The 13566-nt window shown below is 46.3% G+C and overlaps 1 protein-coding gene across 1 annotated transcript in view; it reads right to left on the bottom strand.

The window, feature by feature from the left end:
* The window catches only part of GNB5 (G protein subunit beta 5), a 259462-nt gene that overhangs the window by 203005 nt on the left and 42891 nt on the right, over positions 1-13566 (bottom strand). Inside the window, exon 2 of the mRNA XM_078684840.1 lies at positions 5189-5325. Within this exon, the coding sequence (XP_078540966.1) occupies positions 5189-5325 (137 nt within the window). The remainder of the gene's footprint in view (positions 1-5188; positions 5326-13566) is intronic.

Below are 13566 nucleotides of genomic sequence, written 5' to 3' on the forward strand. Positions count from 1 at the left end.
CATATGTTATTCCCCATGTTCGATTAAAGACGCAATTATAGTTGTGTCCACCTTTAGTATGTCAGTTTCCAGTTCTCGTGAATACTACGAATATCAGGCCTATGTAAAGCTACGTTGCCACGTTTCTCAGTGTGCACGTTATTCCATTGTAAAATCTCCGTTTCTAGGCCTCAAAAGGGCCTGGACACCAGATTCAGCTCCTGTCCCCTGAAGCCTCGCTGAGGAGCGATACAGCCCCCGCCTGTATCCCCGACCCTTCACTTACTTCCTGCCTCGCAGTGCCCGGTTCAGCCTGGCTCTGCCTCTGAGTCTGCCAAGAGTATGTTATGATTCGAGTTATCAGTACAGCCCTCCTTCTCTGCATTCCTAAAGCTACTGAATCGCATCAATAGTTTCCGTCAGTGTCTAGCCTCTACGTCTCCATGTAAGAGAAATACTGCATTTAATGATCATTTAATATTCTTCATCACGCACTACATGTAGAATAATGCATGCTCCAATCTTAGAGTCTGTTCGCCTTTACCCCGATAACATTTGGATTCTATCAACATGTTCTCTAAACATCAGATACTAGATACTGCTTAGGTACATGTCGCCCTGACTCTCCAGACTTCAGTCTCTGCTCCTAGCACAGAGTTCATAGCCCCCAGCTTCTCCTAGTGACACGTCATTGCCAGTTTGCGCGCACCATCAGGTTAGAGGTCCCGGCTCCTTAGGTAGCCCCCTCCATGGTTTCCACCCCATTCATGACATATTCTGTTACGTTTGCATCACATGTCTATGTATACGCCCTGTTACACCTCTTTTCACCCTTATCTTTCGCGACTGCTACGCGTCACGCCTATTGCTCCACCCACTGCTACGCCTATTGCGACGTAATGCTATGTGTTTGCGTTATGTATATATGCTCATGTACTGTTATTAAAAAAATTATCCTTCCGCCGATTCCGACCCTGACCCCGGCAGAGCTGCCAGGGCTTGCCATCCTATTCCTGTGCAGGTTGTCCCGTCCCTGTCTTTATGCTGTATTAAACCTGCAAAACTCCTACTACCTCGAATCTTGACTCTTATTTATTGAGCTATCTGTTATTCATTTATGCATTCAAAAAGAGAGGTATTATTTATTTATTTACCACAGAGGGCCCAGAAACTTCAATAACTTAAAAGGAACACAAGTGATTCCTGTCCATTCAAAGTTAAGTTTAAAGGAAACCTTTTATTCTGTAGGCATTTGATAGCCAGTTTGGAACCAGTCCACTTTCAGAAGGTGCAGATCATAAAACCAGGTTGGTGTAGCTGAAGAGGCAGGGACTGCTCATCTCCCTAAACACACCACTGGCTGGCCCACAAGCTCCCTTCAGGGGCAGAAAGGTTCTGCCATGTTGAATCTTCTTCAGGATAGTGCACTGTGGGGTAGGGTGCAGTAAGGAAAACTGGAGGTGGTGGGGCAGTGGGAAGGGTTTCCCATGGAAACTTTTTTCGTATTGGTTAATAAACCCTAAAAAGCCAGCACCTTGCCCATAGCTCATCAGAACACTCTCTGGACCTGTGGAAGAACATACATAGACTGGACTTACTGTTGAGACCTGTGTGGAGACCTGAAGGGCTGGACCTGCTCCCACCTGTACCCAGACCTAAGATGTAGACGCCAAGTGTTAGCTGTGTAACCTCCTTTGTGGCTAGGGGAACACAACAAGCTACAAGAGGCCTATTTCATGAAAGACCAGATGAACAGTAGCAACTGGAACTTGACTGGGCACTGCTGGTGGCTTCTGCTTGAGTGAGTCCTGGTCCCTAAGGGCTGTCACATAGGATGTGGGTGCCTTAGAAGCAACAAAGAGAAGCTACTCCAGAAACACTGAAAGTTGGGACTTATAAAATGTCCTAGACCTCCAAAGAGTCAGTGGGGACTTGCTGTAAAAGTGTGCAATTTCAATATGATTTTGAAGATACAGCTTCAGGCAGTGCCCTCTGAATGATTTTGAGCTCCATCAAAAAAAGACTATGGCCCCATTTTAGAGTTTGGAGGACAGGGTACACTGTCACAACGGGGATGGAGTGGCCTGACCTGCAAATTCTCAGTCCACCTACCCGGTTGCACCTGCAAGGTTTGCACCAATGGAGTAACATTTACTCTTATGGCGTAAACATTCCTTTGATGACCAGAGGGAGGAAAGGCCGTCAGGTAAGTCATTTGACAGTCCATTCTATTTAGAGTGGGCTTTTCTTTTAGCTGTCCATCACCGCTAGGAATATCCTGCTGGTGAAAGACAGTTGAAAGAAAAAAACAGATTCCCACACGGTGGGTGAATACTTCTATGGTGTGACAGGTTTTTATTTTTCAAAAATAAACTCCCACTGTGGAAGTTTGTTTTTGAAAAAAAAACCTAAAGAAAACTTTGACCGTCAGGCATCACGTTTCATGGTGCAGTCTTTCAAACTTTTCCTATGGCTTGATGACAGTTTCCATCAATGTATGGAGTTGACTGGCGGGCAACTCAAAATGTGGCAGGTAGGAGTCTTTAAGGGTGGCCTGGGTGAAGGTCGCTGCCATCCCTATGGACTTATTTCTGTCTGCCAAGCTCCAAATCAGGACCCAAGTCAGAAAGCAGAAACATTGACAGGTCAAAAAGTATCCATCCAAAGTGAGGACTTCGTCAACTGCAAAATTTGAATTTCTGAATCTCATGGATTTTACTTGGCAAAATCGACAGCTTCAGGAGGACCTCGTCCAGTGGCACGGTTCAAGCAGGTACAACCTGCAGCCCTGCTCAGCTGGAGGATTTCAACTTACATTTCAGAAACTAAAGGACTGTTATACACTTTGGCAAATGGGTTACTCTGTCACAAATGTGATGGATATCCCACCCGCCTAAGTGCATTATATGCTTTGCCACTTGTAATAAGGTGGATGAGACATGCGTCATGTTTATGACAGTACTCATCTGACAAACTTTAAATTAGGCCCTAAGTCAGAAGGTAAAAGTTTTAAGTGGATGAACCCACCTGGTGTATGCAACCTGCACTCAATCGCCATTGGCCTAAAAAAGTGCCCAGGTCGCGGTCAACCTTGAACAGGGAGTCCAGATTAGCGCTTTATATTTTCTGGGCCCTCTTCGTCTTAAATCTTAGAAAAACATATCTCTGGTTCCCTTTATTGGATTCTTGACGATTTGGTGAAACGTTAATAAGTGCATCTTTATCTTTTTTTCTAATTTGTTTGCGGGATCTTTATTTTGTTGTGTTTTGACCTTAACAGGTTTGTGGCCTTAATAGTTGTCAACCCCACCCACCCCAATTAATAATACAGTTTCTTGAATATTACTTCGGAAACTCAATTGGATTTATCATTTGTTACTGTCAAACACAACTTTTTAAAGTTACACCAAACTATTACATTCGTTATCAAATGCAACTGGATTTACTTCAGAAGCACAATAACTAAAGTAATGGCTGGAATAATTCTAAATCACTCAAAATAAGTGTATAAAAAGATGTCAGGACTCCAGGGCATCGCACAGAACAGGGATAGGGATGCTGAATGAAATCATTTTATTTTTACTCGTCCCCTAAGGCTATGGCTCCAATTAAAATATTGTTCACAGGAGCACTCGAGATAAATGCAAAGTTTCAATTAAAGATCAAAGGCAACTGAAAAGAGTTGGGAACTTGTGTTCTAGTTTCCCCAGGTGTCTTGCTGTGTTAGGAAGAATTGTGAGTTCTAGCCCAGCCTTCAATATTTTCTATATTTCGTCAAATTGTGTTGTTATACACAAACCATTTTCAGTTTGTGTGTCTCTGTGGCATCTTCTAACAAAATTGCACACAAATGGATTAAACCTTTTATTAGGTGAGATCCAGAATTGGCCCTTCACACTCTGGAACACCAAGGACCATATGTAGGGAGTCAAATTGCGATTGCAAATGCTGAAATTTACAGAATTTCTGCATTTGCGTTCGCAATTTGGGCAGTGTGCTATGTAGCATACAAAAACCCACTCGCAAAATAAGAAATCGCAAAATTTGCCATTCCTTATTTTGCGAATGCATTTAAGGAATCCCAAATTGCGATTCCTTAAATGCAATCTAGGAAGCACCCAAGTTGTGCGATTTTGACTTAAGGAATCGCAAATTACCACCAACTTCAGGTTGGTGGTAATTTGCGATTTCTTTGAAAAAGTAACTTTTTTTGCATTTTTCAAAGTGCCATGTGGCGCACATACATGCCCTTAGAGCATGTATGTGCGCCACATGTGCACACATGTTTAGTTCAGGGGTGCAAAAGGGTGTCCTATTGACACCCTTGTAACCTTGAAATTGCATTCTCAATTTGCGATTCTCTAATTGAGAATCGCAAATTGAGAATGTCTTCCCATTCATTCCTTTGGGCCTTCTAGCCCATAGGAATGAATGGGAAGGTATTCCTTATTTGCAAATCTCAATTTGCGATTCGCAAATAAGGAATATGTGGGATTCGCAAAATATTTTGCTAATCCTACCTACACTGCGTTTTGAGATTCTCTAATTGCGATTCCCTAAAAATCGCAATTTGAGAATCGCAAAACACGTTTTACCTGCATATGGCCCGAAGTATTTTCATCATGTATGTATATTTTGAGAATTATAAGGTTTTATATTGGAAAGCAAAACAAACCAGAAATAATAAAAAACAAAACGGGTGGGTACGGATCACAGTAGGAATCTCCTCCATTACACTCACTCCACCACAGAAAAACAGGCCCTTGGACCTATTCTCCCATGGTGCTGATCAATTCCCACTGACTGTCACTGCAGTGTAGGCAATGTGGTGTCCCCCTCAGAGAGATCTGTTCTTCCTTCCACTTAAGAAACAGGTCCACACCTCACATTTTCAACCGCTCTAGACTGGTCTTCTAATCGACCCAAAAAAGCTGTGGTGTAATCACTGCTGATATGGGAAGCTGGGGGTGTAATTACAGGTTAGCAGTGATAACACAGAAGTGCACCATATATAATATTGGCCGCAGTAAACCTCATCCTCTTTTCAGGTCAAACAAAGATATGAAATAATCCGACTGTAATGTTCTCACTATTAATATTGGTTTGGTAAGGACAGGCAAAAGTGATCAATGAAAACTAAACTTTCTTTTCTTTTAAAATGCACGAAGATGTGTGTACAGGACATAGAAATATAAACTAAACTCTTCACCTGGGAGGAGCTGACGATTCTTCTTTTATCTTTACACCAGTCCATGCAGAGAACCTTATTGCCATGCCCTTTTAGTGTTCTTCTTGTCTTCATCACAAACTGGCCCAAAGACTCCACTCGGTCTGCCACCTGATGAACTGAAACACAATAACAACAAACACCATCACAAGATCAATACACCGGATCCAAGGTGAAGAATGGACTCAGTCAAGAGGCTTTCTTTTCTCTGTTATTTAGCGGTGTCATTTAGACACAATGGCAAAAAGAGGTGGAAAAAGGCATAGAGCAAATACAATTACATATAAGGTATTGGGTGTGCTCTTGCACATTGTTATGTTATGTCAACCGGGGTCTTATAGAGCGCTCAGCTACTCAAGCAGAGTGTTCCGGCGCTATCAGACCCAACCAGACACAAAACAAGAAACCAGATGGACTTTACTTGACAAAACAGCCAGGTTTTAAGCTCTTTCCTAAAAGACAAGTTGTCGATCTTTCTCAGTGACAGTGGCAAAGCATTCCAAGCCTTGGGCGCAAGGTATCTGAAGGAGCGACCTCCAATGCAAGTACGCCTGATAGCCGGGATCGTGGCCAGCGACAATGAAGCCGAACGCAAGGCTCTGGCAGGCTGGTGAAAGGTGATCCTCTGCCTTAAATAGCGGGCGCCTTTGCCATGCAAGGCCTTGAACGCGATTGTAAAAGTCTGAAAAACAATGCGTTTTCGTATGGGCAACCAGTGAAGGGATGTAAGAAGCCCCGCGGCGTGGGATCTCCGGTTGAGGCCGAAATTTGCCCGCACCGCAGAGTTCTGCACCACCTGCAAGCGAGACAGAAGACAATGAGGAAGGCCGAGAAAAAGCACATTGGCATAATCCAGCCTGGTTCCAATCAAGGCTTGCACAATCGTCTTCCAATGAGCAATAGATAAAAGTGGGAGGAATTTTCTCCTCATCTGTGTCACTGCTCCTTGAACACTGTATTGCCTAGCTAGAAGCTGGTTGTATCTGCCTGTTCAATAAGTCTGTCCAGCATAACTGATACTCAGCCTCTAATGGGAACAAGTGCTTGGATGGCTGTGAATGCTATTTCCACCGATTTCAGCATTTACCCCCGTCCTACAGACCCGTTAACGCTGTCAGACTTAGGGCAGTCCCAAAAAGCTGGTATTTTTCAAATCCCTGAGAAACCCAGCAAACACTCTGGACAAGGTCAACAGGACCTTTTCATATTGTGCATGGTAGGACCAGCTGAGCAGGAAGTCACCATTCCGGCATTCTGGTGCATGGAACAGAGGGGCCATTTTAATGCCATTGATCAATTTCCAGGAAAAGGACCCGTGTACATTGCTGAAAAACTGTCAGCAGGAAGCCTGGGAGTGCATGAGTGTGAGTACTGCATTTCTAGAGCGCAACTGCCACTCCTGAAGGATCTTCCTGGCGCTAAGCAGTAATGAGTGTGGCAGTGTGACCGTAGTCAAACTTGATCAACCTTGGCAGAGCATTGTGTCAAAGAATGAGTGAGTAGCACAAGGAGATACCATAGAGCTAAGTCTTGAGATGCCGTATAAAAATCCTTTCTGAGTCCTTAAATCTTAACTCCCTGGGAAGCTGGTTTCAGGTTCTTGTGCCCAGAACTATGAAGGATGTGATTGTTGTCATCAAGATCTCACCAGCAATTACTAAGTGGTTATCCTTTAAAGTGCCCTACTTGCACTTCAAAGCGAGATGCTGCCTGGATCTGAAGAGGAACTAACTACTAATCTTCCAGCTGTATTGAAAGATGACTGCTTGCCAGTAATCTCGAGTGCTATTGTGACATTTCAGCATTATAGCACTTCTCTCCAGGACTCGTGGAGCTGATCTCCTACTGACAATCAGTGCTAAAGAGGGGCGGGGAGTCGTAGAAGCGAGGGCGGCAGAGTGATGTCCCTGAATCCAGGTTGTCTCTGGGAACTTTCCTCTCAAGGATGAAGGAAAAAGGCCCAGAGATACAGGGATTGGTTACCTGCATTGAACATTTACAGTGGACCATTTGGAACAGGCTAATGCCTGTGGGCATGAAAGAAAAGTTGTAGAAACCCTCAAGCAACTTGGAAAGTAGATTGATGCGTGAATAGCAGGCCATGAAGATTAAAGCAATTTTCCACAAGGGAGCAGTGCCATCAAAAAAGCTCTAGAAGAGATTGTAAGTAAGACAGACCACCCACCAACTTCCCCATGACCATGTACACTCCTCAGCAGCTGGCTACACAGGGTAGCTAGGTCCCAAACAACTGCATGGAAGATTTGCATATTTTAACAACTTTTACTTACCCAGTGTACAACCCTGAATAACCATTAACAATGCTTTTCTTAGTGGCGATTTTTATAGATATAACTGTGAAAGGTGAATTTCTTCATCGGAAGGGGCGGAGCGAACTTCAGCTATTTCAGTTGTTGTAGGTTCAACAGCTTTGTGGTAAACGACTCTCCTCCTGGACTATACTGGGCGCTGAAGAGGCTACACAGCCGAAATGCATACGCCCGTTGTTGCCTATTTTTGAAATAAAGAGCCTTCGAGTTGTTCCCCTATCGTGGCCTCTGCCTTTCTTTCAGGAGGGTTTTTGGACATATATATATATATATTACCTACTGGCGGTCGCCAGTAGGTATATATAGTTAGGATTTTTTCTCTATGGGATTTTTGAAAATTCTATGTCTAATAACTTTGGCGTTTGTGGACGGAATTGGCTGAAATTTTCAGGAAAATGGCACATTTTGTTTCTGAGCAGCCCTTGAAAATTTGGGGGGGGGGGTTCGTCAAGGGGGGGCCGAGAAAAAAGGGGGGTCCCAAAACGTGTTTTTAACATTGAGTTTTCCATAGGGCGGTTGGCCTCACTTTTACGGCTGAATGGATTTGCACGAAACTTGGCAAAATTGTAGGGACTGGTAGCCCGATGTGCCTTTTGTAGGTCTCAATATATGTGCTCCAGTGGATTTTGAGAAATTAACGTTTAAAAAAAGATATATATCTGTAACAGCGGACCTGGCAGCGTCCCAGGACGCGTACTTTACGCGCAACGGAGCTTTGTGAAGCGAAGCTGATTGGTTCTCCGGCGTCTGTCAACATTCCAAACAGTCCGTAGCGGCCGCCATCTTGTCTCGGTAGGATCGAGAGACAAGAGGAGGCCAAAGCGAAGGGGCAAATGACCATAAGGGGGCATAGTACATTGTCGCTCACCCCCTAGGTTTGATGTGGAGGTTTTAAAAGGGCCCCGCGGGGCAAAAAAAAATAAAAATAATAATAATCGAACAGCTGAATGGATTTGCACGAAACTTGGCAAAATTGTAGGGACTGGTAGCCCGATGTGCCTTTGCTAGATCTCAATATATGTGCTCCAGTGGATTTTGAGAAATTAACGTTCAAAAAAAGATATATATCTGTAACAGCGCAGCGCTTCGCGTACTTTTCGCGTTACGGAGCTTTGCGAAGCGAAGCTGATTGGCTCTCCGGTGTCTGTAAACATTCCAAACAGTCCGTAGCGGCCGCCATCTTGTCTCTCGGTAGGATCGAACAGCTGAATGGATTTGCACGAAACTTGGCAAAATTGTAGGGACTGGTAGCCCGATGTGCCTTTGCTAGGTCTCAATATATGTGCTTCAGTGCATTTTGAGAAATTAACGTTCAGAAACAAGATATATATCTGTAACAGCGCTCCGCTTCGCGGAGATAAAATTATATGTGTATTACCTAGCTGTTGCTAACACCAGTTAGCGACGGCTAGTAGAATATAGCGACCATCTTGGGCCCCACTTTGCATGTGAGTGATATTTATCACTAATGACATGCAAAGTGGGCATGCCAAGATGTTAGCGACTGGAAACAGTCGCTAACATCGCTATCTCCTATTATCAACTTTTGGAAATATTTGAGATAAGCGCGAATATCTCCAAAAGCTACCACCTGCCCTGAGCAGTTCTTAGCCATGTTATCCAATGGGAGGTGGATAACATGGCTAAGAGCATTAGCTCGGTAATGCATGAATATCGCTGAGTTTTCAGCGATATTAATGCATTGAGGTCGTTTTTTATCGTATTTCCGATAAACCTTGATAATAGCAAGGTTTATTTGCGATAATTTCTGACGGTAAAAAAATCGTTGCTAAGCATCGTTAGGGATAAATATCGCTTAACTTTGGTAATATGCCCCAACGTCTGTTAACGTTCGATTCGAAGGAAATCAGGAAGTGTTGAAAAACATTGTCTGCGCCATCTTGTCTTTTTTCAAATGCCACACTTTTGTCGTGCACGGCAGCCATTTTAGATGCCTTGACCAGACCCACTCTGTGCACGCTGTCGATCCTTAGCATGGCTCCCCACCCTCGCAAGCATCTCCCCCAGGCAGTGGTCACCCCCGCTCTCTGTCTTATGCATGGGTAATAAACCTCCCCCCATCTGCGCTGCTCTTCCCTGAGAATCACACCCTGTGCCCGCCCGACACCTCCCTTTCGCCCTATTCACTACCGCACCCTCTGACACTCCTTTTCCTCTGTGTCCGATTGTCCAGGCTGGTCCTAGGGTATCAGCTAGCCCTGCAGATGTAGTTTATGGCCACAGCTGTAAAGAATCACCCCTCTTCAAAGGAGTTATAGTAGATCAAGGCCCACACTCGATGAGATCCGTCACAGCAGAAGCGTTGCTATTATCTGAAAACCATCCTGTATTGTGATTGGGGAGGGGACCGAGCCTGAAGCGGAAGACTCCAGGGATGACTCTTTGTACATCAAAGTTTTTACAATTATGTGTCACATTAAAAATATATAGCACTCCGACAAAGTAGTAAGATTATAAAACTTTAATAATTTATAAATATATACAAGAAAACAAAAATAGTAATAACATATAAACATTTTTAGGGAAAAACAACGAAGTAGCGGTCGGCTGTGCGAATAGTCCCAACGCAGCACAACGTCCAGATTTCCGGCGTGGGGCGTCGCGGGGGGTGGGTCATCAGTAGCAAACTGTTGTGCGAATAGTTCCAAGGCAGCAGAACGCGCTGAAATCTAGATGACACGAAAGTGATGTCTAGTAAGTTGCCACCCAGCAAATAACGGCATGGGGCGTCGCGGGGGGTGGGTCATCAGTAGCAAACTGTTGCGCGAATAGTTCCAAGGCAGCAGAACGATGGCACCAAGGTGATGTCCAGTAAGTTGCCGCACTGGTTTTGGTATCCTACAATGCTGCTCCGAATAACGGCGTGGGGCGCCCCGGGGGAGGCGGCGTGAACGGGCCTCTCCAGGTGGAGTGTCATCTGTTGTAGTGGGGCGCCCCTTTACCGTTTCAGTTGCCATTCCGTCCGTTTTTGGTCCACTGTGTCAAAAGCCGCAATTCAGCTGAGTTGCGCCCACTCTTGCGGTGCAGCGATAGGCGGCTGTCACAGGACTCTCAAAATGGCGGCAGGCTGTTTCCTTTTTGGGCCTGGTCCACTGAAATGGCCCTGGGACACCTTGGAAATCGGACGCTTGTCTGCTAGGTCTTGGACCCCATTCTCGAAAGCGTCCCCTCCGCCTTGAGAATTCATCAAAAGTTTTGGGGGCTCCGACTCCTGCAGGCTTCTGGTGGGGAGCGGCTGCCATGATTGCTCGCGGAATGACCACGACTGAGCTACGAGATGGTGGTGCTCTCATGCTGACGCCAGCTTCAGTCTGAAACATCCAGAAACAAGGTGGGGCTTTCATCGTTTGGGAAAAAAAAAAAGTTTTCATCCAATGAAAAGTGTTGTTTTTAGGTCACATGATCAAGCCTTCCATCATTAGGAAACCAAAAGTAAAATGAACCAATGAAAAGTTTTATAAACAAGTCACATGACCTGTTATGCGGCATAGGGTGTAAAATGCGGAGAAAATACGTTGGCACGTGAGGCGGCGTCAGTAGCGGACCGATGTGCGAATAGGCCGAAGGCAACACAACGCGCCAAGATCCGGATGGCACCGAGGTGGTGTCCAGCAAGTTGCAGCACTGGTGTGGCCATCCTACAATGCTGAAAGTCGGCGTGGGGCGCCCCGTTGGCCTGTGAGTTTGCGTCAGTAGCGGACCGATATGAGAATAGGCCGAAGGCAGCACAACGCGCCAAGATCCGGATGGCACCGAGGTGGTGTCTAGTAAGTTGCCGCACTGGTGTGGCCATCCAACAATGCTGAAAGTCGGCGTGGGGCGCCCCGTTGGCCTGTGAGTTTGCGTCAGTAGCGGACCGATGTGCGAATAGGCCGAAGGCAGCACAACGCGCCAAGATCCGGATGGCACCGAGGTGGTGTCTAGTAAGTTGCCGCACTGGTGTGGCCCTCCTACAATGCTGAAAGTCGGCGTGGGGCGCCCCGTTGGACTGTGAGATGGCGTCAGTAGCGGACCGATGTGTGAATGGGGCCGAAGGCAGCGCAACAATATTTTCGGAATAGAAGACACCACTAGGCGCTGAGATTCCAAGATCCGGATGGCACCGAGGTGGTGTGTAGCAAGTTGCCGCACTGGTGTGGCCATCCTACAATGCTGAAAGTCGGCGTGGGGCGCCCCGTTGGCCTGTGAGTTTGCGTCAGTAGCGGACCGATGTGCGAATAGGCCGAAGGCAGCACAACGCGCCAAGATCCGGATGGCACCGAGGTGGTGTCTAGTAAGTTGTCGCACTTCTGTGGCCATCCTACAATGTTGAAAGTCGGCGTGGGGCGCCCCGTTGGCCTGTGAGATGGCGTCAGTAGCGGACCGATGTGCGAATGGGGCCAAAGGCAGCGCAACAATATTTTCTGATTTGAAGACACCACAAGGCGCTGAGATGCCAAGATCCGGATGGCACCGAGGTGGTGTCTAGCAAGTTGTGGCACTGGTGTGGCCATCGTACAATGGTAAAAGTCGGCGTGGGGCGCCCTGTTGGCCTGTGAGATGGTGTCAGTAGCGGACTGATGTGTGAATGGGGCCAAAGGCAGCGCAACAATATTTTCTACAATATTTTCGGAGTAGAAGACACCACAAGGCGCTGAGATGCCAAGATCCGGATGGCACCGAGGTGATGTCTAAGTTGCGGACCGATGTGCGAATGGGGCCAAAGGCAGCTCAACAATATTTTCTGAAGAGAATACACCACAAGGCGCTGAGATGCCAAGATCCGGATGGCACCGAGGTGATGTCTAAGTTGCGGACCGATGTGCGAATGGGGCCAAAGGTAGCGTAACAAGATTTTCTGTATGGAAGATACCACTAGGCGTTGAGATGCCAAGATTCGGATGGCACCGAGGTGATGTCTAGCAAGTTGTGCCACTGGTGTGGCCATCGTACAATGGTAAAAGTCGGCGTGGGGCGCCCTATTGGCCTGTGAGATGGTGTCAGTAGCGGACTGATGTGCGAATGGGGCCAAAGGCAGCGCAACAATATTTTCTGACTGACACCACAAGGCGCTGAGATGCCAAGATCCGGATGGCACCGAGGTGATGTCTAAGTTGCGGACTGGTGTGCGAATGGGGCCAAAGGCAGCGTAACAATATTTTCTGTATGGAAGATACCACTAGGCGTTGAGATGCCAAGATTCGGATGGCACCGAGGTGATGTCTAGCAAGTTGGTGTGGTCATCCTACAATGCTGAAACTCGGCGTGGGTCACCCCATTAGCCTGTGAGATGGCGTCAGTAGCGGACCGATGTGCGAATAGGCCGAAGGCAGCACAACGCGCCAAGATCCGGATGTCACCGTGGTGGTTTCATAGTTGAGAGGCACTTCATCTGCAGTGGGGCGCCGAGATCCGGATGGCACCGAGGTGATGTCTAGCAAGTTGCTGTACTGGTGTGGTCATCCTACAATGCTGAAATGTAGTGGGGCGCCCATTTACCGTTTCAGTTGCCATTCAGCTGAGTTTCGGCTGCTCTTGATGCTACAGCGACAGGCGGCTGCAAGAGGACTCTCAAAATGGCGGCCTGTTCTTTGGATTTGGGCCTGGTCCACTAAAATGGCCCTGGGACACCTTAGAACTTGGACGCTCGATTTTTTTTTCCTTTCCTGTACATGCAAAAAAAGGTAAATGCCAGGTACGTTACACGCTTCATCTGCCACGATGAACTCTCCAGAGGAACCGAAAAAAAATATAGTTGTGGTAACTATACCATGCATCGTCATATGGAGAGGTGGCACCAATTAATTATAGTGCTGCATAAAAGAGAGATTTGGAGGAGAACCCCTGACCTGCTAGTACATTCATCAAAGAAGTGGCACTGAGAGCTTCAGAGGCAAGGGAAACGGTCCCAAATATTTAGAAGAACTTTGGAAAGATTAAAATGACATGTTTAGATTGTGGTAAATTAATTTCATGTGGACAGATGAGTGTTACTCTAATAAATACAGCATATGAACATCATCATAGTCG

This window comes from Lissotriton helveticus, chromosome 3_2 (genome assembly GCF_964261635.1).
Source record: "Lissotriton helveticus chromosome 3_2, aLisHel1.1, whole genome shotgun sequence".
Classification (NCBI taxonomy): Eukaryota; Metazoa; Chordata; class Amphibia; order Caudata; family Salamandridae; genus Lissotriton; species Lissotriton helveticus.